General features: G+C 35.6%; 1 protein-coding gene across 2 annotated transcripts in view; it reads left to right on the top strand.

Moving 5' to 3' along the window:
- The window catches only part of NPAT (nuclear protein, coactivator of histone transcription), a 61,664-nt gene that overhangs the window by 8,245 nt on the left and 25,727 nt on the right, over nucleotides 1-27,692 (top strand). The window contains exons 2-10 of one of the 2 annotated variants that reach the window (XM_059068536.2): nucleotides 9,078-9,196; nucleotides 19,333-19,393; nucleotides 20,649-20,721; nucleotides 23,166-23,206; nucleotides 23,726-23,950; nucleotides 25,132-25,213; nucleotides 26,381-26,468; nucleotides 27,178-27,269; nucleotides 27,351-27,438. In XM_059068536.2, the coding sequence (XP_058924519.1) occupies nucleotides 9,078-9,196; nucleotides 19,333-19,393; nucleotides 20,649-20,721; nucleotides 23,166-23,206; nucleotides 23,726-23,950; nucleotides 25,132-25,213; nucleotides 26,381-26,468; nucleotides 27,178-27,269; nucleotides 27,351-27,438 (869 nt within the window). Of the gene's footprint in view, nucleotides 1-9,077; nucleotides 9,197-19,332; nucleotides 19,394-20,648; nucleotides 20,722-23,165; nucleotides 23,207-23,725; nucleotides 23,951-25,131; nucleotides 25,214-26,380; nucleotides 26,469-27,177; nucleotides 27,270-27,350; nucleotides 27,439-27,692 lie in introns of those variants that run through there. The other variant, XM_067038885.1, reaches the window with a different exon arrangement.

Here is a 27,692-nt window from a genome sequence, read left to right as displayed (position 1 = left end):
TATACCACATTTTGTTTGTCCATTGATGAACAGTAGGTTGTTTCCACTTAGGGGCTATTATTAAAAATGCTGCTGTGAACATTTGTGTACAAGTTTTGTTTGGGCATATGATTTCAGTTCCCTTAGATATATTCCTAGGAGTGGAATAGCTTGGTTGTATGGTAATTCTGTGTTTACTATTTTAGAGAACTTAACATATGGTTTTCAAAAGTGGCTGTACCATTTTATGTTCCCACCAGCAATCTATGAGGTTTCCAATTTCTCCACATTTTTGCCAATACTAACTACTGTCTGTCTTTTAATTCTAGGTATCCTAATGGGTATGAATTAGTATATCTCATGGTGCTTTTGCTTTTACATTTTCCTAATGACCAATGAAGTTGAGCCTCTTTTCATGTGCTTATTAGCAGTTTGTGTATCTTCTTTGGAGAAAGGTCTGTTCAGATCTTTTGGGCATTTTTTAATTGGGTTATTTGTCTTGTTATTATTGTCCTGCAAGAGTTTTTTAATATATTCTCGATTCTGGTCCCTTATCAGGTATATGATTTGCAAATACTTTCTTCCATTTTATTGGTTGTCTTTTCACTTTCTTGATAGTATCTTTGGAAGTACAAAAGTTTTTAATTTTGATAAAGTTCAATTTATTTTTTTCTTTGGTTGCTTATTCTTTAGATGCCATATGTAAGAAACCATTATCTAATCCAAGGTCAAAAAAATTTACACCTGTGATTTTTTTCTAAAAGTTATCATTTCAGCTCTTATATTTAGGTCTTTGATTCATTTTGAGTTACTTTTTGTATTTAGCATGAAGAAAGGGTCCAACTTCAATTTTTTGCAGGTGGCTATCCAGTTGTCCCAGCACGAGTTGTGAAAAGACTATTCTTTCCCCCATTGAAGTGATGTGGTACTTTTCTAAAAAATCAATTGACCATAAAAGCTTAGACTGTTAATTCTGTTCAACTGATCTACATGTCTATCCTTATGCCAGTACACAGTTATCTTGATTACTATAGCTTTGTAATATGTTTTGAAATAGGTAAATGTGAGTCCTCCAGTTTTTTTGTTTTCGAGATTGTTTTGCTACTCTGTGTCCCTTGTATTTCCTTACAAATTTTAGGATCAGTTTATTAATTTCTGCAAAAAAGGCAGGTGGGGTTTTGATAGGGATTGTTTTGTGTGTGTAGGTCAACTTTGGGAGTATTGATATTCTTCGGGTCCATGAACCCAAGATATCTTCCCATTTATTTAGTCTTATTTAACATCTTTCAGTGTTTTTTAGTTTTTAGTGTAGTCTTATTTTGTTAAACTTATTTCTAAGTATTCTTTTTAATGCTATTTTAAATAGAATTGTTTTCTTAATTTCATTTTTGGATTGTTCATTGCAATGTATAGATATACAGTTGATTCCTGTATGTGCATCTTGTATCCCACAGCCTTGCTGAAGTCATTTAAAATTTTCTATATGTGACATCATGTCATCTGGAAACAGAGGACTGACTTTTGGTTTCATTGATTTTTCTCTATTTTTTAACTCTCTATTTCTTTTTCTTTTCTCTCTCTAATATCCATTATTTCCTTCCCTCTGCTTCCTTTGGGTTTAGTTTGCTCTATTTCTAGTTTCTTAAAGTGCAAGATAGGTTATGGATTTGAGATCTTTCATCTTTTTAATACAGGTATTTATAGCTATACGTATACAAATAAGCAATGCTTTACCTGTATCCCATAAGTTTTGGTATGTTGTATTTTTGTTTGCATTTATCTTAAAATATTTTCTACCTATTTATGTACTCTTTGACCCTTTGATTATTTAGGAGAGTGTTTAATTTCCACATATTTGTGAATTTCCCATTGTTTCTGATTTCTCATTTCATTCCATACTCAGTATGATTTCAGTCTTTTTTCATTTATTAAAGACAGGGCAGTTAGGAGAGAAATTGAAATGACAAGCATCCAGATTGGAAAGGAAAGAGTCAGATATCTCTATTTTCAGATTAGATGATGTCTTGCCCAGGCTAGAACTTTCAATACAATGTTGCATAGAAGTGGCAAGAGCAGACATCTTTGTCTTGTCCTTCATCTTGTGGGGAAAGCTTTGAGTCTTTCACCACTGAATATGATGTTCACTTGTCTTAATGTCCACTTTGTCTAATACTGGTGTAGCCTCTCCAGCTGTCATTAGGTTACTGTCTGGATGGTGTATCTTTTTCCATCCTTTTATTTTTCAATGAATTTGTGTCTTTAAAGTATGTCTATTGTCAAGAACATATAGTTGGATCATATTTTTATTCATTCTGTGAGTCTCTGCTTTTTAATTAGGTGCTTAATCCGTTGCCATTAAATGTAATTACTGATTAGGTGTGGATTTTGTCTGCCATTTAATTATTTGTAGTCTATACATCTTTTTTTTTCTTTACCATCTTTATTGGAGTATAACTGTTTTACAATGTTGTGTTAGTTTCTGCTTTATAACAAAGTGAATCAATCAATTATATATATACACATGTTCCCATATCTCTTCCCTCTTGGATCTCCCACCCTTCCTATCCCACCCCTCTACGTGGTCACAAAGCATGGAGCTGATCTCCCTGTGCTATGTGGCTGCTTCCCACTATCTATTTTACATTTGGTAGTATATATATGTCCACGCCACTCTCTCACTTCGTCACAGCTTACTCTTCCCCCTCCCCATATCCTCAAGTCCATGCTTTAGTAGGTCTCTGTTTTATTCCCGTCCTACCCATAGTCTCTTCATGACATTTTTTTTTCTTAGATTCCATATGTATGTGTTAGCATACAGTATTTGTTTTTCTCCTTCTGACTTCACTCTGTATGACAGACTCCAGGTCTATCCACCTCATTACAAATAACTCAGTTTCATTTCTTTTTATGGTTGAGTAATATTCCATTGTATATATGTGCCACATCTTCTTTATCCGTTCATCTGTTGATGGACACTTAGGTTGCTTCCATGTCCTGGTTATTTTAAATAGAGCTGCAGTGAACATTTTGGTACATGACTCTTTTCGAATTATGGTTTTCTCAGGGTATATGCCCAGTAGTGGGATTGTGGGGTCATATGGTAGTTCTATTTGTAGTTTTTTAAGGAACCTCCATACTGTTCTCCATAGTGGCTGTATCAATTTACATTCCCACCAGCAGTGCAAGAGGGTTCCCTTTTCTCCACACCCTCTCCAGCATTTATTGTTTCTAGAGTTTTTGATGATGGCCATTCTGACCGGTGTGAGATGATATCTCATTGTAGTTTTGATTTACAGTTCTCTAATGATTAATGATGTTGAGCATTCTTTCATGTGTTTGTTGGCTATACATCTTATTTTTTTTGTTTTTATGCTATTCCTCTAGTACTGCCTTTTTTGTATTGAATAGATCCAGTTTAACATTCTAATTTCATTGTTGTTTCCTTTTTATTTTTTACGTTTAAGTTATTTTCTTCATGATTGCTTAGAGATTACAGTTAACTTAAAACAATTCTATTTGGATTAATATCAACTTAGTTTCAATAGTATATTAAAAATTTTACCCCTTTATAATTCCATTCCCTTTCCCCTTCTTTTTGCTGTTAAAGTAATATAAAGTACATCTTCATATATTGTATGCCCATCAGACAGATTTATAATTGTTGCTGTATGCAGTTGTCTTTTTTTTTTAACATTTCCCCCTTTTTTATTTATTTATTTTTATTTTATTTTATAATTTTTTTTTTTTGGCCACATAGCATGTGGGATCTTAGTTCCCCAACCAGGGGTGGAACCCACACCCCCTGCATTGGAAGCACAGAGTCTTAACCACTGGAGTGCCAGGGAAGTCCCTGCAGTTGTCTTTTAAAGCACAGAGGAGAAAAAGGATTACAAACAAATATCATTTATACTATTTTATTCTTGCCTGTGTAGTTACCTTTACCATTTTTCATTAATTTTTTAGTGTGGATTTGACTTTCATTTTAGTCTGAAGGACTCCCTTTAATATTTCATATAGGGCAAGTCTGTTAGCAACAGATTATTTCAGTGTTTTTAATCTGGGACTATCTTAGTTTCTTAATTTTGAAGAAGTCATGCTAGATAATAGAATTCTTGGTGACTTTTTTCTGTCAGCACTTTTAATATGTCATCTCACTGCCTCTGGCCTTCATGGTTTCTAATGAGAACTCAGCTGTTAATCTTATGGAGGATCCCTTGTATGTTATAAGCCATTTCTCTTTCCACTTTCAAGATTCTCTCTTTTGACAATTTATGATATGTCTAGCTATGGATCTCTTTGAGTTTATCCTACTTGTAGTTTTTTGAGTTTCCTGAATAAGTAGATTGATTATAGTTTCCTAAAATTTTGGGTGTTCTCAGCCATTATTTCTTCAAATATTCTTTCTACCCTTTTCTGTCTCTCTGTTCATTCTGGGACCCCCAGAACATATGCTTATGTTGGTACATTTGAAAAAGTTTCACAGGTCTCTGAGACTGTTCACTTTCATCATTCTTTTTTTGTTTCTGTTCCTCATACTGGATATTCTCATTTGATCTGTGTTCAAGTGCCCTGATTCTTTGATCTTTCTCCTCAAATCTTCTATTTATTGGCAAATTTTGTACTTCAGTTACTATGTTTTTTGTTTTCAACTCCAGAATTTCTACATGTTTTTTTCTTTTAATTTCTTTCTCTTTTATTTCTTTTTGATAGATGTTCTCATAATTTTGTTTAGATATTTAGGCATAGTTTTCTTTAGTTCTCAGACCTTATTTTTAAAAGCTGAAAGTTTTAAGTCTAGTGCCTTGGCTTCCTTAGTGACAGTTTCTACTGACCGCATATTTTCCCCTTGTTTATTAACCATACTTTCTTGTTTTTCTGCATGTCTCATAATTTCTTATTGAAAATTGAAAACTTTAAAAGGTTTCAATTGTTATAGTGGTAGAATGTGACAACTCCTGTAATCTGATTCACTTCCCTCCTTCATGTTTGTTATTGCTCTTTTTTGTTGTTTAGCAGGATTTTTTTTAACAATTAATCTCCTGAACTAATTATATAAAGTTTATATTCTTTGAGTTTATATTCTATGATTGGACAATGATTTCCTTAAATGCTTGGAGTCAGTAAATCTCCCACTGTTTGCTAGGGGACTGTGTGTACATTGGGATATGCTTCAACATTCAGCTAAGCATTTGACAGCTTTGCCTTAGCCTTCACTTCCTGCTTGTCAGAGGCTTATGGTCAGCCAGAGGTGAGTGCTTAGGGCTTTGTCAGATCTTTTCTGAATACACATGCTACCCTACATTTGCACATGGCCTTCTAGTGTCCCAGTAGTATGTCAGAGCTTTTAAAATCCCCTTACAGACTACTCATTCCCCAGCTTTTCTTTTTTGAGTTTGTTTGTTTGTTTAGCTTGTTGTTTGTCCCAACCATTATCTCTGCCACAGGCAGCTGTAGTGTTAACCAGTTTCTGCTGATTGATTTAACAAAAACACCTCCAAGGAGAAGGTTTACACAGGGTGAACTTTGATTCAATTCAAAGACAAGCCATGCAAGTGAGGTTTTACATGGAGTTGTCACACAAATCAAATAATAGTTTCTGGGAATGGGACTTGGGAAAGATTCCAGCTTCATCTGATCTGTCCATTTTCTACTGGGCTGCTGGTTTTCACTGCATTTGCAGGCTGTTGATTTTCAAGTATACCACTCAAATGGAGAGATGAGCATGAGAATAGAGGAAGTTAAAATGCCACAGTGTTCATTGTCCTTACTGACATTCAGCTATTTTTCTTAATAAATGCTCACAGATTTTTTTGCAAGACAATGATTATTTTCAGAGTTCTGTAAAAGTTTAATAATTTGTGCAGTGTTCTCATTACTTTTATAGAGAAGAGGACTTTTGGAGGTCCTTACTCTTCCATTCCTGCTGAAGCTGCTCAGGATTTAGAAGTTTAAACTGAGAGCTGTGGGAAGTGATGTGAACCCTTCAGCTTTACACAAGGAAATAACTTAACCAGATTTGATTCACAAGTCAAGGCAGGTGTGATGCCTCATAGATGAAGTATCTTACTCTGGAAGAATTTAAGTGCTTTTTTTCCTTAAAGCCACAATTCTTATCTTAACATAATAGAATAAGAACCTTGTCTCCTGATAGCCTATCTAGTTTTCTTTTTCTGCTATACTACTGCTTATAGAGTTGGTTAGTTGAACCCCAGTGATGCTAAGAAATAAAAAAACAAGGATAGGACGCTAGTCAAGACGGTGTTCATGTATATGAAAGTACAAAGCACTGGTACATTATATTGTTTCATAAATGTCAGTTAGGTGTGAATGTTAAAGTTCTGGTTGACATAGTTAATGCTTTGGTTCCCAAAGGGCAGAAATTAAAAAGCAAAGGAGTACCTTTCTTACATTTCATACAAAGTAGGTCTTTTCTTTAATTGTTTTTTTAAACCATTAGGCAAGTAAGTGAAATATACAGGTAAATTGCAATGTTGAGAGAATGTAATTTTTTTCATAATCCAATAAGTTAATTTATACCATCTACTCACCTAGTTAATATGGAGGTTACGGAGTAGAACATTTATTATCACTTATTGGTTCTCTTGTTATTTATTGTTACTTTATTGTTTCTCCTGTAAGCATTACTGTGCAGTAATTGCACTTTATCAAACACCTTATTTTTCTGGGTTAACTAGAGTTTCTGGGGGTTTTGGTTTTTTCCAGTTTTATTGAGATATAATTGATATGCATCCCTGTATAAGTTTAAGGTGTACAGCATAATGGTTTGACACATATATTGTGAAATGATTGCCACAGTAAGTTCAGTTAGCCTCTTTCATCTCACATAAATACAATAAAAAGAGAAAAATTTTTTTTTCCTTGTGATGAGAAGAACTCTTAGGATCGATTAAATCTCCTAACAATTTTCATATATATCATACAGCAGCGTTAAGTATAGTCACTTACTATATTGCAATGTACTTACAGTGCCTAGTATTTACAGTTGGCCCTTAAACAACACAGATTTGAACTGTGCGGGTCCACTTACATGTGGATTTTTTTTTCAACAAACACATACTACAGTACTACACAATCCATAGTTGGTTGAATCTGCGTATGTGGACCTCGGATTTGGAGGGCCAACTATAGTTATACATGGATTTTTCGACTGTGTGGAGGGTCGATACCCTTAGCCCCAGCATTGTTCAGGGGTCAACTGTATTTATCTTGTAACTGGAAATTTGTACCTTCTGACCACGATTTTCTGATTGCCCCTCTTTCCATCCCCTGCCTCTGGTAACCACAAATATGGTCTCTTTTTCTGTGAGTTCAGTTGGGGTTTTTTTGTTTTTGTTTTTAAGGTTCCACATATGAGTGAGATCATATAGCATTTGTCTGTCTTGGCCTAAGTTATTTCACTTACCATAATACTCTCAAGGTCCATCCGTGTTGTCCCAAATGCCAAGATTTCATTTTTTAAATTAATGGCTGAATAATACTCCATTGTGTGTATATATACACCACAACTTATTTATCCATACATTCATCAGTGGACACTTAGCTTTGTTTCCATGCCTTGGCTATTGTAAATAATGCTGCTATGAACACAGGGGGCACAGATATCTTTTCAAGATAGTGGTTTTTCTTTCCTTTGGATATATTCCCAGAAGTGGAATTGCTGGATCATATTGTAGTTCTATTTTTAATTTTTTGAGGATCCTCCATACTGTTTTCCATAGTGGCTGTATCAGTTTTCAATCTCATGAACAGTACACAAGGGTTCCTTGTTTTACACATCCTCTCCAGCATTTGTTTTCTGTTGTCTTTTTGGTGATGGCCATTCTAACAGGCATGAGATGATATCTCATTGTGATTTTGATTTGCATTTCCTAATGGCTAGTGATATTGAGCATCGTTTCATGTACCTGTTGGCCTTTTATGTATCTTCTTTTTTTTTTTTTTAATTTATTTATTTTAATTAATTTATTTTTGACTGCGTTGGGTCTTCATTGCTGCACGCAGCCTTTCTCTAGTTGCAGTGAGCTGGGGCTACTCTCCGTTGTGGTGCGCGGGCTTCATGTTGCGGTGGCTTCTCTTGTTGCAGAGCACGGGCTCTAGGCACACGGGCTTTAGGCACGCGGGCTCAGTAATTGTGGCGCACGGGCTTAGTTGCTCCGCGGCATGTGGGATCTTCCCGGACCAGGGCTCAAACCTGTGTCCCCTGCATTGGCAGGCAGATTCTTTACCACTGTGCCACCAGGGAAGCCCTATGTATCTTCTTTGGAGAAATGTTTGTTCAGATCTTTTGCCACTTTTTAATTGGATAACTTGGTTTCTTGCTCTTGAATTTTATGAGTTCTTTATTTATTTGGGTTATTAACCCCTAATAGATAGATATGTGGAAATATTTTTCCCATTCCATAGTTTTTTTCATTTTGTTGATGGGTTTCTTTTGCTCTGCAGAAGCTTTTTAATTTGATATATTCCAACTTGTTTATTTTTTATTTTGTAACTTGTGCATTAGGTGTCAAATCCAGAAAATCATTGCCAAGACCCATGTCAAAGGGCTTTTTTCCTGTTTTCTTCTAGGAGTTTCTTGCTTTCAGGTCTTATGTTTAAGTCTTTAATCCATTTCAAGTTAATTTTTGTGAGTGGTGTAAGATAAGGGTCTAGTTTCCCTCTTTTACGTGTGAATATCCAATTTTTCTAGCACCATTTGTTGAAGAGATGGATTTTTCTCCATTGAGTATTCTTGGCTCCCTTGTCAAATTTAGTTGACCATTTATGCTGCGAATTTTTTCTAGTGTCTCAATTCTGTTGCACTGATGTATTTGTCTGTTTTTATGCCAGTACCATACTGTTTTGTTTACTATGGCTTTATAGCATATTAGCTAGAGTTTTTCTTTTCGAACAGCTGTTTTATGAATTCTGCTTTGTACTGCAGCACAAACTGGTGTTTCAGGCAAGACTAGAATCCCATCATGTTCACTCGAAGTTACGTTTATGATATGAAATTGCTGTAGTATTTTCAACAGCAGTTTTAATTGAAAGTTCAGCATTTACTGAAATTACTGAGTTACATTTTATTTTTCCTTTAGGTTACTTACAACAAGAGAACCTTATTTCTACCTGCCAGGCTTTTATTTTGGAAAGTTCAAATTTAAAAGAATATGCAGAACACTGTACAGATGAAGGTTTTATCCCAGCCTGCTTACTGGTGAGTGATTTGTTCTTTAAGGAAATATTTCATCATTGACCCACATAAGACACTATAAACATGGTCTTAAAAATCAGCTCATTGACAAAATCAAAATGCAGAAATTTGATAGTTTGTATTCATGCATGAGTGGAAAGACCTAAAGAAGGCCAGCTCTTTTTTTCATACATTTATGTCTAAACTGGGAAGTGAATTCCAACTTTGACTTTGAGAATCAGTTTAAAATGACACCCTCATTTCTAATTGGTTTCACTACTGCTTCTTTTGGGGCTTACTTGTTTACTGCCTGTTATGGACTAAATATTTGTATCCCTCCAAAATTCATATATTGAAACCCACCCCTCAGTGAGATGGTATTTAGAGGTAAGGCCTTTGGAAAGTAAATAGGTTTAGATTAGGTCATGAAGTTGGGACCCTCATGATGGGATTTTAAAAGTGAAAGACAGAGAAATGTCCATGTGCACACACATCAAGAAGGGGGATATCCACAAGCCAGGAAATAGGTCCTCACCAGGAACCAAATCATCTGCCAACTTGATCTTGGATTTCCCAGCCTGCAGAACAATGAGAAACAAGCCACCTGGTCTATGGCATTATATAGCAGTCCAATCTTTCTTATATTTGCTTTTCCTATAGTTGCTTACTTCAGACAAATATAAAACAGATATTTGATATCTTGTTGTCACCTCTTTTTTAAGTATCACTAGACCAGTAGAGCATTGTTTGGTATATAATGGGTATATGCTAGAACTACATTATTTGAAATGGTATTTTGTCATTTTATTTTAAACATGGGTCTTTAGATTCATTTCACCTGTCACAACATGATTATCTATGGAGGAAACCTAAAAAAACCTACAAAACTGCTGGAGTTTAGCAAGGTCACAGGATACAAAGTGTACGAAAGTCCATCATATTTCTTTATACCTACAATGAACCATTGGAAGTGGAATTTTTTTTTTAAATACCATTTACAGTAGCACCCAACAAACAAAAATAAAATACTTAGGTAATACATCTAACAAAATATGCGTGAAATCTGTAAGCTAAAATCTACATGAAAGAAATCAAAGACTTGAATAAAAAGAAAGATACACTGTGTTCATGGAATGAGCAACTCAATATGTTAAGATGTCCAGTCTCCAAATTCTGATCTATACATTCATTACAGTCAAAATCCCAACAAGTTTTTTGTTTGTTTTTGTTTTGAAATGGCCATTTATTGACTATGTCTGATCTGCAAGGTACCATTTACATCCTTTTGTTGTTCACATAGTTTTTTCAAGAATAAACAAACAGAAACTACATCTAATCCATTCATTTAAGGGGGATGGCTAACTATGTGACACAGAAAGCCCTGTGTCTGCCTAAGGGAAATAGAGTAAGTCCCCTACATACGAACCTTCAAATTGCAAACTTTCAAAGATGCGAAATGCTACTACCCAGACATCACTGGATCGTGTTTTCAAGAGGATAGATGGAGTTGAATCCAGCAAGGAACCAGAACCTGTGCCATCAACATCAGGCGTGAGTGAAATTGTAGTTTGCCCTCCATCTCCTATTGCTGATGATCCTTCAGCTCTACCATCTCCCACCTCCTCTCCCTCCTCCAGTCAGTAGTAACTCTTGCCTATTGACTCAATGCCAGCCCCTGTATGCCAGCTATTGTACTATACTACTGTACTTTTCAAGATACTGTACTGTAAGATTAAAAATATTTTCTGTATTTTTTGTGTTTGTTTTTTATGTTTTATTTGTGTGAAAAGTATTATAAACCTATTACAATACAGTACTATATAGCTGATTGTGTTAGTTGGGTACCTAGGCTAACTTTGTTGGACTTAATGAATGCTCTCTTGGAATGGGACTCATTCACATGTAAGGGACTTACTGTAATCAGCTTTCACTTTGAAACCAATTAGGAAGTGATTTTCCTAATTTACTGAATATCTACCAGGCACCACAGCATCAGCAAATTGATGATAACATTTTACAAGAGTGATCCAGATCCACAACTCCTTTGACAGCATGACCTAATTTGAACTGATATTTATAGCCCTTTTTAAATATCCCACTCTCTAACTATTTATCCATTTAGTTGTAGAAATGTTAATTTTAGATTGTGGGATGCTGCCCCAACCCCACAGGAGTTATTACATAATACACAGTTTATGTCCATGTATAATAGGCATTATCTCAAAATCTGAAAAAAAACTGAAATTTAATACGCATTTGGGAGTGATGCTGATAATGGGGGGGCATTGCATTTGTGGGAGCAGTAGTTTATGGAGAAACTGTACCTTCCTCTCAATTTTCTTGTGAACATTAAACCTCTTTTAAAAATTAAATAACACATATGATCCCAACAGTATCAGGGATTTGGGATCTTCACTGCAAATGATTTGATACTCTTGGGCTCTTCATTTATTTAATGACAATAATTTTAAAGAATGAGAGTATTCAGAGAAAAATACTCAATAAACTTTTTATTAGACTTCTTTTAATTCACAGTATCATAAGTTGTAATCCAGAATTGATTTATCCTGTCTCCCGAATACTTTATAATTATTATATTTGTAAAGCTACCAAAAACATGGTTTACAAATCCAAAGAAGTCCTAATCACATTCTTAACATTAACTTGCAGTCCAGTATCAGATTTGCTTGTGTTGAATTGGTTTATTGACAATAGCTGACTTTTGTTAAAGTAGCACCCACTTAAAAGATCATTGATTACTTTATCATTATGAAATGCCTTTCTTTGTCTTTGTTTTAAAGTCTGTTTTATCTGACACAAGTCACTTTATCATTATGAAATGCCTTTCTTTGTCTTTGTTTTAAAGTCTGTTTTATCTGATACAAGTATTGCTACCCCCAGCGTTTCATTTCCATTTGCATGGAATATTTTTCCATCTCTTCATTTTTACTCTTTGTGTGTCTTTAGATTTGAACAACTGAGTCTCTCGTAGACTGTATATAACCTTCATACCAGCTTTATAGTGGGTGATCCACTACCTTTATTATGTGTTTGTCTCTACCAGTGAGATTTTTTTCTTTCATAATTTTCTTATTTCTAGTTTTGGCCTTTTCTTTTCCATTTAAAGAAGTCCCTTTAAACATTACTTATAGGGTCAGTTTAGTGGTGATGAACTCCTTTGGCTTTGTTCATCTGGGAAACTCTATCCTTCACTTCTGAATTATAATCTTGCCAGGTAGAGTATTCTTGGTTGTTCGGTTGTTTTTTCCAGCACTTTCAATATGTTGTTCCAGTCGCTTCTGGCATGTGAAGTTTCTGCTGAAAAATCCTCTGATCATCTTATAGGGGTTCTCTTGTATGTAACTAGTTGTTTTTCACTTGCTGCTTTTAAGATTCTCTGTTTCTCTTTAACTTTTGACATTTAAATTATAATGTGTCTTGGTGTGGGTCTCTTTTGGTTCATTTTTTATGGGACTCTATGCTTTCTGTATTTGGATGTCTTTTCCTTTGACAAGTTAGGGAAGTTTTCAGCCATTATTTCTTCAAATAGGTTTTCTATTCTTTTCTCTCTCACTCTTCTCCTTCTGGAATCCCTATTATGGGAAAGTTAGTATGCATGACTTTGTCCCAGAGATCCCTTAAACTATCCTCATTGTTTTTCAATCTTTTCTGTTTTAATTGGGTGATTTCTGCTACCTTGTCTTCCAGATAGCTGATTCATTCTTCTGCATTCTCTAATCTGTTGATTGTCTGTACTGTTATTTTCACTTCGGTCATTGTATTCTTCAGTTCTCATTGGTTCTTTTTTATATTTTCTCTTTGTTGAAGTTCTCACTTGAGTTCATCAATTCTTCTCCCAAGTTCAGTGAGCATCTTTTTTTTTTTTTTTTTAATTTATTTATTTTTTGCGGTATGCGAGCCTCTCACTGCCGTGGCCTCTCCCGTTGCGGAGCACAGGCTCCGGACGCGCAGGCCCAGCGGCCACGGCTCACAGGCCCAGCCGCTCCGCGGCACGCAGGATCCTCCCGGACCAGGGCACGAACCCGCACCCCCTGCATCGGCAGGCGGACTCTTAACCACTGCGCCACCAGGGAAGCCCCAGTGAGCATCTTTATGACTTACTTTAAACTCTTTAGCTGGTAAATTGCTAATCTCTGTTTTGTTTAGTTCTTTTACTTAGGTTTTATCTTGTTTTGTTTGGAAGGTATTCCTTTGTCTCTTCATTTTGCCTAGCTCTCTGTATTTGTTTCTATGTGTTATCCTGGTCTTGAAAGAGTGTCCTTATGTAGAAGATGTCCAGTGGGCTCAGTGGTAGAATCCCCCTGTCACCAGAGTCAGGTGCTCCAGGGGTATCCAGTGTGTGGGCTGTGTGCACCTTCCTGTTGTTGGGCCACAGCTGCTGTGGGTGTGGTGATGGGCAGGGCCATCCTTCAAACTGTGGGTCTGAGGCCCAGCCACTACTGCTGCCAGCTTGCTGATGTGCAGTGCTAGCCCCTTGGAGTAGGATCACAGGTACCACTTAAGTAGTGTTGTGGAAGAATAATCCACACAGTTTTTAAAAAGGATATGTTCAGGGACTCACATTACTCGACTTTAAGACTTACCAGCAATAGTAATCAGGATTGAGTGGCATTAGGATATAGTTAGGCATAAGATCAGTGGAACAAAATAGACAGTCCAAATGTGATTTTTTTTGACAAAAGCACAAAGGCAATTCACTAGAGAAAGGATAATCTTAACAACAAGTGGTGATAGAACAATCAGACATCCAGATTTTTTTAAAAAGAAGAAAAAGAAGAAGAACCTTTACACATACCTCATACAAAAATTAACCAACAGTGGATAATAGATCAAAATGTAGAACATAGAACTATAAGACTTTCAGAAGAAAACATAGGAGAAACTGTGCAATCTTGGTTTTGATAATGAATTTTTAGACATGAAGCCAAAAGCACTGACTAAAATATGAAAATTTGATAAATTCAACTTCATAAAAATTTAAAATTTTTGCTCTATAAGAGACAATATTAAAAGAATGACAAGCCATAAGCTAGGAGAAAATATTTGCAGCTCTGAAAAAGGGATTGTGCCCAGAATATATAGGAGAAAATTTTTTAACTGAATTTTTTCTTTAGTGGGCAAGAGATCTGAAGACCCTTCCCCAAAGAAAATATAGGAATGGCAATAAGCATGTGAAAAAAATACTCCACATTATTAGTCATTAGGAAAATGAAAATTAATACCCCAATCAGATACTGATACATACATATTAGAATGACTACTATAAAAAACAATTTTTAAAGGTTGTCAGATTATTGGTGGCGGAGATGCAGAGCAACAGAAACTCTTATTCATTGCTGATGACAATGCAAAATCATACAGCTGCTTTGCAAAACAGATTGGCGGTTGTTTATAAAGTTAAACAACTGGGCCGCACGTGACCCAGCATTCATACAACCAGATATTTACCCAAGTAAATTGAAAAACTTATATTCACACAAAAACTTACATGCTGATGTTTATCTGTGGTGGTCAAAAACTGAAAATAACCAAAATGTCTTTCAGCAAGTGAATGAATAAACAAACTGGTACTTTCCTACTAGTAAGTAGTAAAAAGCAGCACTATTGATTCATATAATAACATGAATGAATCTTAAATTCTCCTGAATTCTTCTAAATTAGCAACTTTAACAAGTAAATTAATATAGATGATGGGAGCCAGGTTTCTCACTCAAGAAAGAAAGTACGAATAAGCATAAGAATGAGACCTGTAGCATTAAATTATATAGTCAGAGATATCAGTTATGAAGTTTATGAAGTTTATTTTAATATATGTACAGTTATATACAGAAATACAGATTTTTTGTGTATATGGATTAGCATATCTGTGTGTTTGTGTAGCTCTGTGTGCTGTGGGGGCCTAGCTGCAGTAATACCCTAGTAACAACAAGCAAATCTACCACCCAGATTTTTACTTCTCATGGTTCTGGAGGCTGGAAAGACCAAGATCAAGTGCCCCTGTTTCAGTTCCTGGTGAAGGCTGTCTTCCTGGCTTATAAACGACCACCTTGCTGTCACCTCACATGAATTTATGTGGACATAATTCATTGTATAGCATTCATTCAGCAATTGTTTTTTTAGCAACTAAAAATAAAGCAAGGTATAATGATCAAGTTAGTTTTAGGTGTATCCCTTAACTTCTCAGTCTTTAAATAACACAGAAGCTACTGTACCACAAGCAACTCTATGTCTCTAAAATGGACAACCTAGAAGAAAGGGATGAATTCTTGGAAAGGTACAATCTCCCAAGACTGAACTAGGAGGAAATAGAAAATATGAACAGACCAATCACAAGTAATGAAATTGAAACTGACTAAAAAACTCCCAACAAACAAAAGTCCAGGACAAGATGGCTTCACAGGTGAATTCTGTCAAACATTTCGAGAAGAGTTACCTATCCTTCTGAAACTATTCCAAAAAATTGCAGAGGAGGGAACATTCCCAAACTCATTCTGTGAGGCCACTATCACCCCGATACCAAAACCAGACAAAGATACCACAAAAAAAGAGAAAATTGCCAGTATCACTGATGAACATAGACGTAAAAATTCTCAACAAAATACTAGCAAACCAAATCCAACAATACAGTAAAAGGGATCATACACCATGATCAAGTGAGATTTATCACAGGGATGTAAGGATTTTTCAGTATACACAAATCAATTAGTGTGATACACCACATCAAAAAATTAAAGAATAAAAACCATATGATCATCTCAATAGATGCAGAAACAGCTTTTAACAAAGTTCGACACCAATTTATGATAATAACTCTCCAGAAAGTGGGAGTAGAGGGAACCTACCTCAACATAATAAAGGCAGTATCTGACAAAACTACAGCTAACATCATACTCAGCGATGAAAAGCTGAAAGCATTTCCTCTAAGATCGGGAACAAAAACAAGGATGTCCACTCTTGCCACTTTTATTCAACATAGTTTTGGAAGCCCTACCCACAGCAGTCAGAGAAGAAAAAGAAATAAAAGGAGTCCAAATTGGAAAAGAAGAAATAAAACTGTCACTGTTTGCAGATGACAACACTATACATAGAAAATCCTAAAAATGCTCCTGGAAAACTACTAAGCTCATCAATGAATTCAATAAAGTTGCAGGATACAAAATTAATACACAGAAATCTCTTGGCATTCCTGTACACTAACAACAAAAGATCAGAAAGAGAAATTAAAGAAACAATCACATTTACCATTGCATCAAAAAGAATAAAATACCTAGGAATAAACCTACCTAAGGAGGCAAAAGACCTGTATTCCAAAAACTATAAGATGCTGATGAAAATAAATCGAAGAGGACACGAACAGGTGGAAAGATATACCATGTTCTTGGATTGGAAGAATGTGTATTGTCAAAATGACTATACTACCCAAGGCAATCTACAGGTTCAATTCAATCCCTATCAAATTACCAATGGCATTTTTCACAGAACTAGAACAAAAAATGTTTTAATTTGTATGGAGATACAAAAGACCCCAAATAGCCAAAGCAATCTTGAGAAAGAAAAACGGAGCTGGAGGAATCAGGCTCGCTGACTTTAAACTATATTACAAAGCTAGAGTCCTCAAAACAGTATGGTACTGGCACAAATACAGAAATATAGATCAGTGGAACAGGATAGAAAGCCCAGAAATAAACCCACACACTTATGGTCTATTAATTTACGACAGAGGAGGCAAGATTATACAATGGAGGAAAGACAGTCTCTTCAATAAGTGGTGCTGGGAAAACTGGACAGCTACATGTAAAAGAGTGAAATGAGAACGCTATTTAATACCATACAAAAAAAATAAACTCAAAATGGATTAAAGACCTAAATGTAAAGCAGGATACTATCAAACTCCTAGAGGAAAACATAGGCAGAACACTTTTTGATATAAATTGCAACAATGGGGTTTCCCTGGTGGCGCAGTGGTTGAGAGTCCGCCTTCCGATGCAGGGGACACGGGTTCCTGCCCCAGTCTGGGAGGATCCCACATGCCGCAGAGCGGCTGGGCCTGTGAGCCATGGCCACTGAGCCTGTGCATCCGGAGCCTGTGCTCCGCAACGGGAGAGGCCACAACTGTAAGAGGCCTGCGTACCACAAAAATAAATAAATAAATAAATAAATAAACAGCAACAATGTTATTTTGGATCCATCTCCTAGAGTTATGGAAATAAAAACAGTAATAGACATATGGGACCCAATTAAACCCAAAAGCTTTTGCATAGCAAAGAAAACCATAAAGAAAATGAAAAGACAATCCAGAGAATGGGAGAAAATATTTACAAATGATGTGACCGACAAGGGATTAATCTCCAAAATTTACAAACAGCTCATGCAGCTCAATATCAAAAGAATGAACGATGCAATCAAAAAATGGGCAAAAGCCCTAAATAGACACTTCTCCAAAGAAGAAATACAGATTGCTAAGAGGCACATGAAAAGATTCTCAACATCGCTGATTATTAGAAAAATGCAAATCAAAACTACAATGAGATATCACTTCACACCAGTCAGAATGACCATGGTCAGAAAGTCTACAAACAAATGCTGGAGAGAGTGTGAAGAAAAGGGAACCCTCCTACACTGTTGGTGGGAAGGTAAATTTGTGCAGCCACTGTGGAGATCAGTATGGAGGTTCCTTAAAAAACTAAAAACAGAGCTACCATATGATCCAGCAATCCCACTGCTGGACATGTATCTGGAGAAAAACGTGGTTCAGAAGGATACATGCACCCCAGTGTTCATTTCAGCAATTTTTACAATAGGCAAGACATGGAAGCAACCTAAATGTCCATCAGCAGATGAACAGATAAAGAAGATGTGGTACATATATACTATGGAATATTAGCCATTAAAGTGAATGAAATAATGCCATTTGCAGCAGCATGGATGGACCTGGAGATTATCATACTAAGTGAAGTAAGTTAGATAGAGAAAGACAAATATATCACTTATGTGCAGAATCTTTTAAAAAATGATATAAATGAACTTTTTCACAATACAGAAACAGACTCACAGACTTAGAGAACGAACTTACGGTTACTGGGGTGGGGGGCGAGGATTGATTGGGAGTTTGGGATTGACTTGTACACTCTGCTATATTTAAAATAGATAACCAACAGTGACCTACTATATAGCACAGGCGACTTTGCTCAATATTCTATAATAACCTACATGGGAAAAGAGTTTGAAAAAGAATAGATACATGTATATGTATAACTGAATCACTTTGCTGTACATCTGAAACTAACACAGCATTGTTAATCAACTATACTCTAATATAAAATAAAAAACTTTTTTAAATGACACAGAAGAATAAAATAGGGATCTGCTATGAAAGTTCAGGAGGGGAAAAGGAAGTAATCACTTATGTGTTAGACATTGTCTTAGATATGTTACATTTATCATCAATCTTCACCACAACAGATTGTATTAACTAAGAAGTCATATGTCTTAAGTCATTAGGAAGTCATTTTTATATATAAAAGTAAGCCTTAGAAAATCTGGGTGAGTTTTCACGCATGCAGTAAATGTTGAACTTAAAACCAGAATTGTCTGCTCTAAAAATCCTTGGCTCTTCCCTGTTCTGGTATATGACCTCAAACTTGAGGTAATAAAAGCCTGCCCTTTAATTACTGATAGGAATGGGGGCAGTGGGGATTGACTTTATGAGATGATAGAAGTGAAAATAGCAAGGTACTGATCCTTGGGAAGGATGTCTCTTACACTTAATTTTTTTACTTTGTTCTTTGTCAGGTTCACATGGCATTCAGGATAGAAAGGGCAGATTAGGAGTGGGTCCTCATTTGTGTGACTGGATCCCTACCTCCCAACTGAAAACTTCATTCCTGCCATTGTACTATCTTAGCTAAAGAAACATTGTCACAATATCTTATTCAAACAAAGTTCTTTACCGTTAGAAGATTTGATTCACCCCCTGACAAGCGACTGTTTACATCTTTGATGACCTGCTCTTCACCATTTCTTTATCATCTACTCTGTAATCCAGATCTTTTATTAACTTTTATGGTGAAATATTTTGTAGTGGGAGATTATTGGTAGTATTATTTGGTTTTGGTAATGCTTGATCTTTTTCTTTTCAGTCTTTATTTGGAAAAAATTTGACAACAATTTTGAATGAATATATAGCTATGAAAGCAAAAGGTAAGAATTCAGGTTCAGGGATTTTTTTGTCAGTTTTATACAGCATTTATCTAATATTTTTAATTAGAAATAATTTTTAAAGGATATTAATACTTCTTAAAAGCCATAAGAAAACTTGTGTCAACTATGATGAGATAAAATTTACTGTGAAATATCTAATTAAATAGTTCATTTTTATTGAGTAGTAAGTATAAAATAACACTTTCCTAAATTTGTGTGTTAAGGAGAAAGTTAGATTTATTCTCTCATATTGGTTATTTCTATAGTTTACAACATGTCAAGAAAAGACTCAGCAGTAAAGAATTAGTGTAAATGATAACATATTTTTAAAAAGCTTAACATTTATTGAGTACTGTCTATTGCAGCCTTGTGCTATGTGCTTTCATAGGTTTTATCTCAGTCCTTAAAATAATCCAGTGAGAGTTGTGGATTGTTTAGACCTGTTCTTAAGTATCAGAAAATTGAGGATTAGAGAAGCCAGATAACTTTTCCAAGATCACAAAACTAGAAACTGTAGAGAGTAATAAGCCTAGAAGTTCAGGGCCTGAAGGTTTTCTTTTCCCAAACTATTTTAACTGTCTTACAGGAATGTTTAATGTGTTAATGACCTCAGAAACAATATGTTATTGCAATACAAAGGTTTATATCCCACTTTTATGTTGGGTAGCTTTCTCTGGTTTGAGCTTTTATAAGTATATAGTAAAGAATTTAAATACCTTATGAATTTCCTATCATTGTGGCTTTAGAACACATCCTGAAAAAGTCTAATTAGTCCTCAGGAATTTTACCTGTAATTCTAAGTAGAGTAGTTGCTGAGCAGTCACGGTGATTTGGACATGAAAACATGGGATGTAGAAAACTAATTTCCACACTCACGAGGGTTTGTATAATTTTATAAATTTAATTTATAAATCAAAAAACTTACTTTCAAATATCACATGATAAATAGAAGATTTAAAATAGTTTGTCTTTTTTATTTCAAAGAAAATATAAAATTATTGATCTAAAAAACCTGCATAGTTTTCACAAGTTTCCTCTTCCATCGTGTTGTATCTGATTCTTAATGGCTTGAGCAAAGAAAGCAGCCTCATTGTAGCTTTGCAGGTCTTACAAGATAGACTTATTTCTCAGTTCCCAACAAAATGTCAACAGCTGAGAGATAAGTTTTCCTTATGGATTTTCTGTGTCCGTTCAAATTAAATGATGAATTTTCTCCAACTGTATTTATTATGAAACGTTTCCTCTTATGATTTAGAAACATCAAATGATGTTCCAGCAATTTTGTCATCTCTGTGGAAGAAGTTAGACCATACACTTTCTCAGATCAGGTAATAAAAAGCTTTTACAATAAGCTTATCAGAATGTGCATAATGATTTTGGAATGCAAGCGCATGTAAGAATCGCTTCACATATAAATCTTATGACCTACACTGTGCATTTATATAACACTGATCTAATTTTGAAATTATTGATTTGTCTTTGATTGAAATAATTTGAAATAAATTGTGTACTTTAATAAAATGTTTAAAAATGAGGAAATTAATGGCACTCCCAGGTTCCCATAACAATTTAGAGGCAGATCTCTGGCTGAATACAAATCTAGTCCCAGTCTTGGTGAATGCAAATCTCCTAACGTGGGCCCCATGTGACTTCCCTTATACAGTTGTATCTTCATTACACATGCAGAAAATTGATATGTGGAATCCATGCCTCCTTTGTTCTTCCCTTATAAAGAAACAAACTTCTACACATGTCAGGGCCTTGGAATGCCAGTTTCACCATCCTTAGAATAGGTATCAATTTTACAATGTATCTTGTTTAACTAGAGTCTAGTGTGAAAACCATAGTTTCTTACCCTTCTCTGACAGCTACAAGTGAATACCCCACTTAAGGAGGGGCCTTGTTTTTTTCCTCAGTTTAAACTGCTAGAATGGCTCCAAATGCTTTCTGTGTAACTCTGTACTACATCTTATTTGGTAGTCTTTTTTTTTTTTTGGCTGCGTTGGGTCTTTGTTGCTGCGCGCGGACTTTCTCTAGTTGCGGCGGGGCTACTCTTTGTTGCGGTGCATGGGCTTCTCACTGAGGTGGCTTCTCTTTTTTTTTTTTTTCACATCTTTATTGGAGTATAATTGCTTTACAATGGTGTGTTAGATTCTGCTTTATAACAAGTGAATCAGCTATACATATATCCCCATATCTCCTCCCTCTTGCGTCTCCCTCCCACCCTCCCTATCCCACCCCTCTAGGTGGTCACAAAGCGCCGACCTGATCTCCCTGTGCTATGCAGCTGCTTCCCACTAGCTATCTATTTTACATTTGGTAGTGTATATATGTCCATGCCAGTCTCTCACTTCATCCCAGCTTACCCTTCCCCCTCCCTGTGTCCTCAAGTCCATTCTCTACATCTGTGTCTTTATTCCTGTCCTGCTTCTAGGTTCTTCAGAACCTTTTTTTTTTTTTTTTTTTTTTTAGATTCCATATATATGTGTTAGCATACGGTATTTTTTTTTCTTTTTCTGACTTACTTCACTCTGTATGACAGACTCTAGGTCCATCCAGAGGTGGCTTCTCTTGTTGCGGAGCACTGGCTCTAGGAGCATGGGCTTCTGTAGTTGCAGCACGCCGGCTCAGTAGTTGCAGTGTGCGGGCTAGGGCTTGTGGGCTTCGTTGTGGCGCACAGGCTTAGTTGCTCCGTGGCATGTGGGATCTTCCCGGACCAAGGATCTAACCTCTGTCCCCTGCATTGGCAGGCAGATTCCTAACCACTGTGCCACCAGGGAAGGCCCAGTAGTCTTACTCTTATTCCCCTTTCCTGACCCTCATCTTTCCTCCCCTTGCAAACATCCTCAAAGACATTCACAGTTTAATTAACACCTATGAATATTCATAAGTTACTGCAACATTTTATTGACAAGGTATTACATTAAAAAAAAAGGCTCTTAGCCAGGTGTTCTCCAAGATTGGTTCGTGTGCTATTAAATCTGCTTATTCAGGACTTCCCTGGTGGTCCAGTGGTTAAGACTCTGCCTTCCAATGCAGGGGACGTCGGTTCAATCCCTGGTCTGGGAACTAAGGTCCCGCATGCCATGGGGTGTGGCCAAAAAAAAAAAAAGTGCTTGTTCGATTCGGTAAGTTTTGTGGCTCTTGTTGGTAGAGATTTATTTGACAGATTTTTGAGGACGATGGCACAAAATGTTTACAAAACATCAATACATGGGTAACTTCAGTTCATAGTAAAAGGAGAAGCAGCTTGTGTTCTGAATTTTCTTATCTGTTTGCTTTGTTCCTTCTTTAGAGCTTCCATGAAGTAATGTCATAGTCATAAATTTGATGAAAGCAGGATCTCCTTTGAAATCAACTTGGATTCTGAAGTATTTATGGAGTTATATGTAAAGTCAGAATTTCTCTGGGAAGGCATCTCTATAGTTATAAAAGATAATTGATAATTGTAAAATATTATATATAGCTTTCTTATATTGAGTTCCTAAATTCAAGTCAAATTGTACTCATAGTGGGATATCAAGGCTCTGTAATGCTTACTGCATTGGATAGAAACTTGATTATTAAAATTATGTGTGTGTGTATGTTTATATGCCACTGTTCTTCTCCTAAAGCAAGTAAGATTTGGTTACCTAGAAAAGTGCTTATCTTTTTTGTCTGAGAGAGATTTCTTGCCTTTTAACTCATAATTTACTTCAGGTCTGACTGTAACTAAATCAGAATGTATTTGGCAACAGAAGTTTTTTAATGTCAAACTACTTTTGTTTATTAGGAGCATGCAAAGTTCCCCAGGCTTTGCTGCCAGTCAGAGAGGTTGGTATTCAACTTTAAACTATAAATAATGTTCAGAATTACTTTAAACTCAAACTTACTGTCAGATGAAAATTTTAGTTAACAATACATGTATGCTAAGTTTATGTTTTGTTTAAACTACTGCTTTTCTAAGTACTGTTATCATATTAGGAAATAATATTTTCATTTATTGTAAAAATATGCATTTTAAATATTCCTTATTTTTCTCATTGGCTCTCATGTATTCACATCTTTTAATTCTCATTCCATAAGTCTGTTTCCTAATTTGTGGAGATGTTATCAGTGTGAATTATTACAGAAAAAATGTATTCTTGGATTTTTAAAGTTTGAATATACTCAATTTCAGTTTGTTTCTTTTGAAATTATCACGTAAACTTAGTTGATATTTTTAAGGGCTGTATTTCAGTCCGTAGATCCACCATGTTAAATATGTAGTAGAATGCATATCATGTAAATTTCTTCAAATTCCCAAACTACTCTGACATTGAGTTAATTTGTTTAAATGCTCATGTGTTTCAGCCCGAACAAGAAGTGGAATTGCAGAAATCAAACGGCAGAGAAGGCTTGCATCTCAAGCAGCTCCTGTCAGTTCAGAGTTGCTGACTTTACCGTATCTTTCAGGGCAATTTACTAATTCTCCTTTGACAGCTACACAAGTTATTCGGCCAACTGGCCAGATTTCAACTCCTTTGAGGTCAAATTTTGTAGTAGTCAACCATTCACAGTCACAAGACACTATGACCCGTAAGTTTACATTTTGCACTCTTAAATTTTGTTTTTAATCGAACTGTATAAATGAGATGATGTGCTAATGTCTTTATATTCATGGTATAAAATTATAGCAAAAAATAGATAAGAGGCTAGAAGTAGAATAGACGTTAGGTAGATCTGCCATTAAATATGCATATTATTAAATCTGAGACATTTTAATCTAGGATTCTTCTTATGTCTGTTCTAACTGAAGTCCAAGCTTGAACACTGTTCTAGTTCTCAATTCTCTTCATTAATAGAAAAGACCCTGTTATTTGATTTTAAAAGGAATGCGCATTATATTTCACCACCTTCTTATCTTTGTTCATGGTAGTCTGTCCTACTGGAATGAGGAATGTTTTTCCATCTCTACCTGTTAAAAATCCTGCATATTCCTGGCTGAATCTTAGAGCTAGGGATAAACTTAGAGATCATATGAACTTCTTGCTTCTTATATACTTGAAATTATTATAAACACATCATATTAAGGGGCAAAAGGCTAGTTAATAACAGAGTTGGGGTTAGAACTGAGGTGCCACCTCTCAGTTCTTAACCAGTCTCTTTTCTCTTCTGCACAGGTAAAATGTATTGACATCCACTATGTTCTCCCTTATTTCCATCTTTTCTCCAACCTCTTTAACACCTCTGGGTAAAAACACTTACCCAGTACACTTAGTTTATACCTCTTATAATTATTCTGTTCTGCCATAATATTTTTTGTTGAGACTATTCTGTATACTATACTTTGTATTTTATAAAACCTTGGGCTTCCCTGGTGGCGCAGTGGTTGAGAGTCCGCCTGCCGATGCAGGGGACATGGGTTCGTGCCCCGGTCCGGGAAGATCCCACATGCCGTGGAGAGGCTAGACCTGTGAGCCATGGCCGCTGAGCCTGCGTGTCCAGAGCCTGTGCTCCGCAACAGGAGAGGCCACAACAGTGAGAGGCCTGCATACCACAGAAAAAAAAAAAAGAAAAAAAAACCTAAAGTCACAGAGACTATGTCTTATATATCTTAATATCTTCTACCGTGCCTTGCACAGAGTAGGCACTCAGTGTATACTAACTGAATTTAATATAAAATAATAATCACTTTGTAGTGCTATTTATTTCATTAATTCAAGTATAGAAAACTATTCAGTTTCCTTGACTTACTGCTTTGTTCTCTTGAAATACAGCTGGAGAGGCTTTAAATATCATTCCTGGTCCTCAGGAAAGGAAAACTCATGCCAGTTTAATGTCTCCTGGTAGACGTAAAAGGTAAATGCCTTTTAAAAGGACAAGTTTCCAATAACTTCCAAAAAAAAAAATTACACCAGGATATTTACAATGTGAATAAGGTAATAAGATTGCATTAAGGGCTTCCCTGGTGGCTCAGTGGTTGAGAATCCGCCTGCCGATGCAGGGGACACGGGTTCGTGCCCCGGTCTGGGAAGATCCCACGTGCCGCGGAGTGGCTGGGCCCGTGAGCCATGGCCGCTGAGCCTGCGCGTCCAGAGCCTGTGCTCGCAACGGGAGAGGCCACAACAGTGAGAGGCCCGCGTACCGGAAAAAAAAAAAAAAAAAGATTGCATTAAGTACTTGAGACTATTTACTATTATATCCATTTCAAAACACTTTTTATTTTCACATTCTATCCTCCCTGAAAACAGGTTGTGTTTTGTAATCACTGACCTATTCACTGTTTCATTAGAAATATCTTTTTTCTATAGTGGTTTAGAAAGGTATATCTTAAAATTGATGTTAACTCAGATTTTTTGAAATAAGCATTCTTTTAAACAAATATAAATAATATCTGCGTGTTTTAAGGTCTGCAAACACATATTTAAAGTTCTAAATCAATAGTTAAAAACTCTTCTCAGGGACATTCTCTGAGAAAAGTTTCTTTCTGTCCTATTTAGCCCATGTGTCTTTGTTTGAAGGATATTTCAGAAAAGAGAGATAATAGTTTAAAATGTTTTTTCTGTTTTCTCAGAATTGTTGGAATTTTTACTGTTGATTGTCTCTCATTCAAGGCTGACCTCATCCTCCTTTATGGCAAGGTTTCTCACTTAACCACCTAAAACAATAGAACTATTATAATAGTATCTAACATTATAAGAACCTTGACCTTTATATAAAATCTTTACGTATACTTTATTGAATTCCTTCATAAACCCAATAATGCAGTTGGTTTTATCCCATTATAGAGTGGGTCAGAGGGTACCTTGCTACAGACCATATAGCTAATAAGTAATAAAGCTAAGCCTCAAATTCATTTCTTAATTCAAGTCTGTTAATCCTTTTCAGCTCAACTGCCCTTTGTTCCTACCACAAATAGAGAAAATATCTTTTCCACCATGATCGTAAGATTTGTCTTTACATGTAATTATCATTGAATTGATTATTCATACTAGTTAAAAGACAAGCTTTTAAAATGTGTTTCAGTGAATCTCAAAGGAAAACTATCACTTTGTCTGGGCCTCATTCAACAATACGGAATTTCCAGGATCCAAATACATTTGCAGTAGAAAAAGTAAGTGACCTTCCCAAACTTTGTAACTTAAGATATTTCTGAGTTTATAACTATTGATATATACACAAATATATATATATATATGTATATTTAGATTATGTGTGTGTTTGTGTGTGTGTGTAAAATACAGTATTTCTATAAGACTTCAGTAGAGGGAGTTCCCTGGCAGTCCAGTGGTTAGGACTCTGCTTCCACTGTAGGGGTTCAATCCCTAGTTGGAGAACTAAGATCTTGCAAGCCACGCAGCGTGGCCAGAAAAAAGACTGCAGTAAAATTGCCTTGGGATAGACTGTAGTGAAATTTAACAGTAGCAGACAGTCCAGTCAGAATAGGTAACATGTGCAAATGCACCGGGTAAGAAACAGAATTGTGTTTACGAAACTGTAAATACATCATTGTTGCTGGATTATGCAATATAATAGGGCACTTTTCCTAGAATAGAGACAGGTTATTAAAAATCTTGTATGAAAAGCTAAAGAGTTTGGAACTGTATTCTGTAGTCAGTGAAGAAAGAGTTGGTGAAGGATCTGTGAAAACACTTGTAAGGGGTTAACGTATAGTAGTCAGGTGTTAATATCGAGGGAGCCACCGTAACTTTTTGAGTTTCCAGCTAGATTTATTAAAACTATCCAGCTTCCATTGATTCTTTTTGAATAAATAACATAATACTCTATCCTGTGCTTTTGCTAATATTGACTTTGTTTTCTAGCAAATGGTTATTGAAAATGCTCGAGAAAAAATATTAAGCAACAAATCTCTTCAAGAAAAGCTTGCAGAAAACATTAATAAATTTTTGACTAGGTAAGCTATTTGTGTTTAAAATACCTAATTGTTTTTGCCTAATTGAGAACTATGCTAAAAATTTTCCTATCTGTATTACAGTGACAACAATATTGCTCAAGTACCTAAGCAAACAGATAGCAACCCTAGTGAACCAGAGACTTCATTTGATGAACTCCTGGGACTTCAGGTATGGGTAAGGGTGTGTGTGTGTGTTTGTGTGTGTGTAGTACGTATATTCATAGTTAAAATTGATGATATTCTTGTTTCATTTCAAAACCATTACTAACAGATGTATAAAATGATTTAAAATAATAATTAAAATATAAATTTCCTTCATTATCCAAATATAATCTGTTCCTGAAAATGTGTTAGTGAATTTTCAAGGTCAAAATTGTGGGTTGTTTTCCAGTTTTATTGAAAAATAATTGATATCTCTCACTG

Source organism: Kogia breviceps, chromosome 7, assembly GCF_026419965.1.
Source record: "Kogia breviceps isolate mKogBre1 chromosome 7, mKogBre1 haplotype 1, whole genome shotgun sequence".
Classification (NCBI taxonomy): domain Eukaryota; kingdom Metazoa; phylum Chordata; class Mammalia; order Artiodactyla; family Physeteridae; genus Kogia; species Kogia breviceps.
Note: the sequence above shows the minus strand (reverse complement) of the source record. Positions and strands in the feature narration are given on the sequence as shown.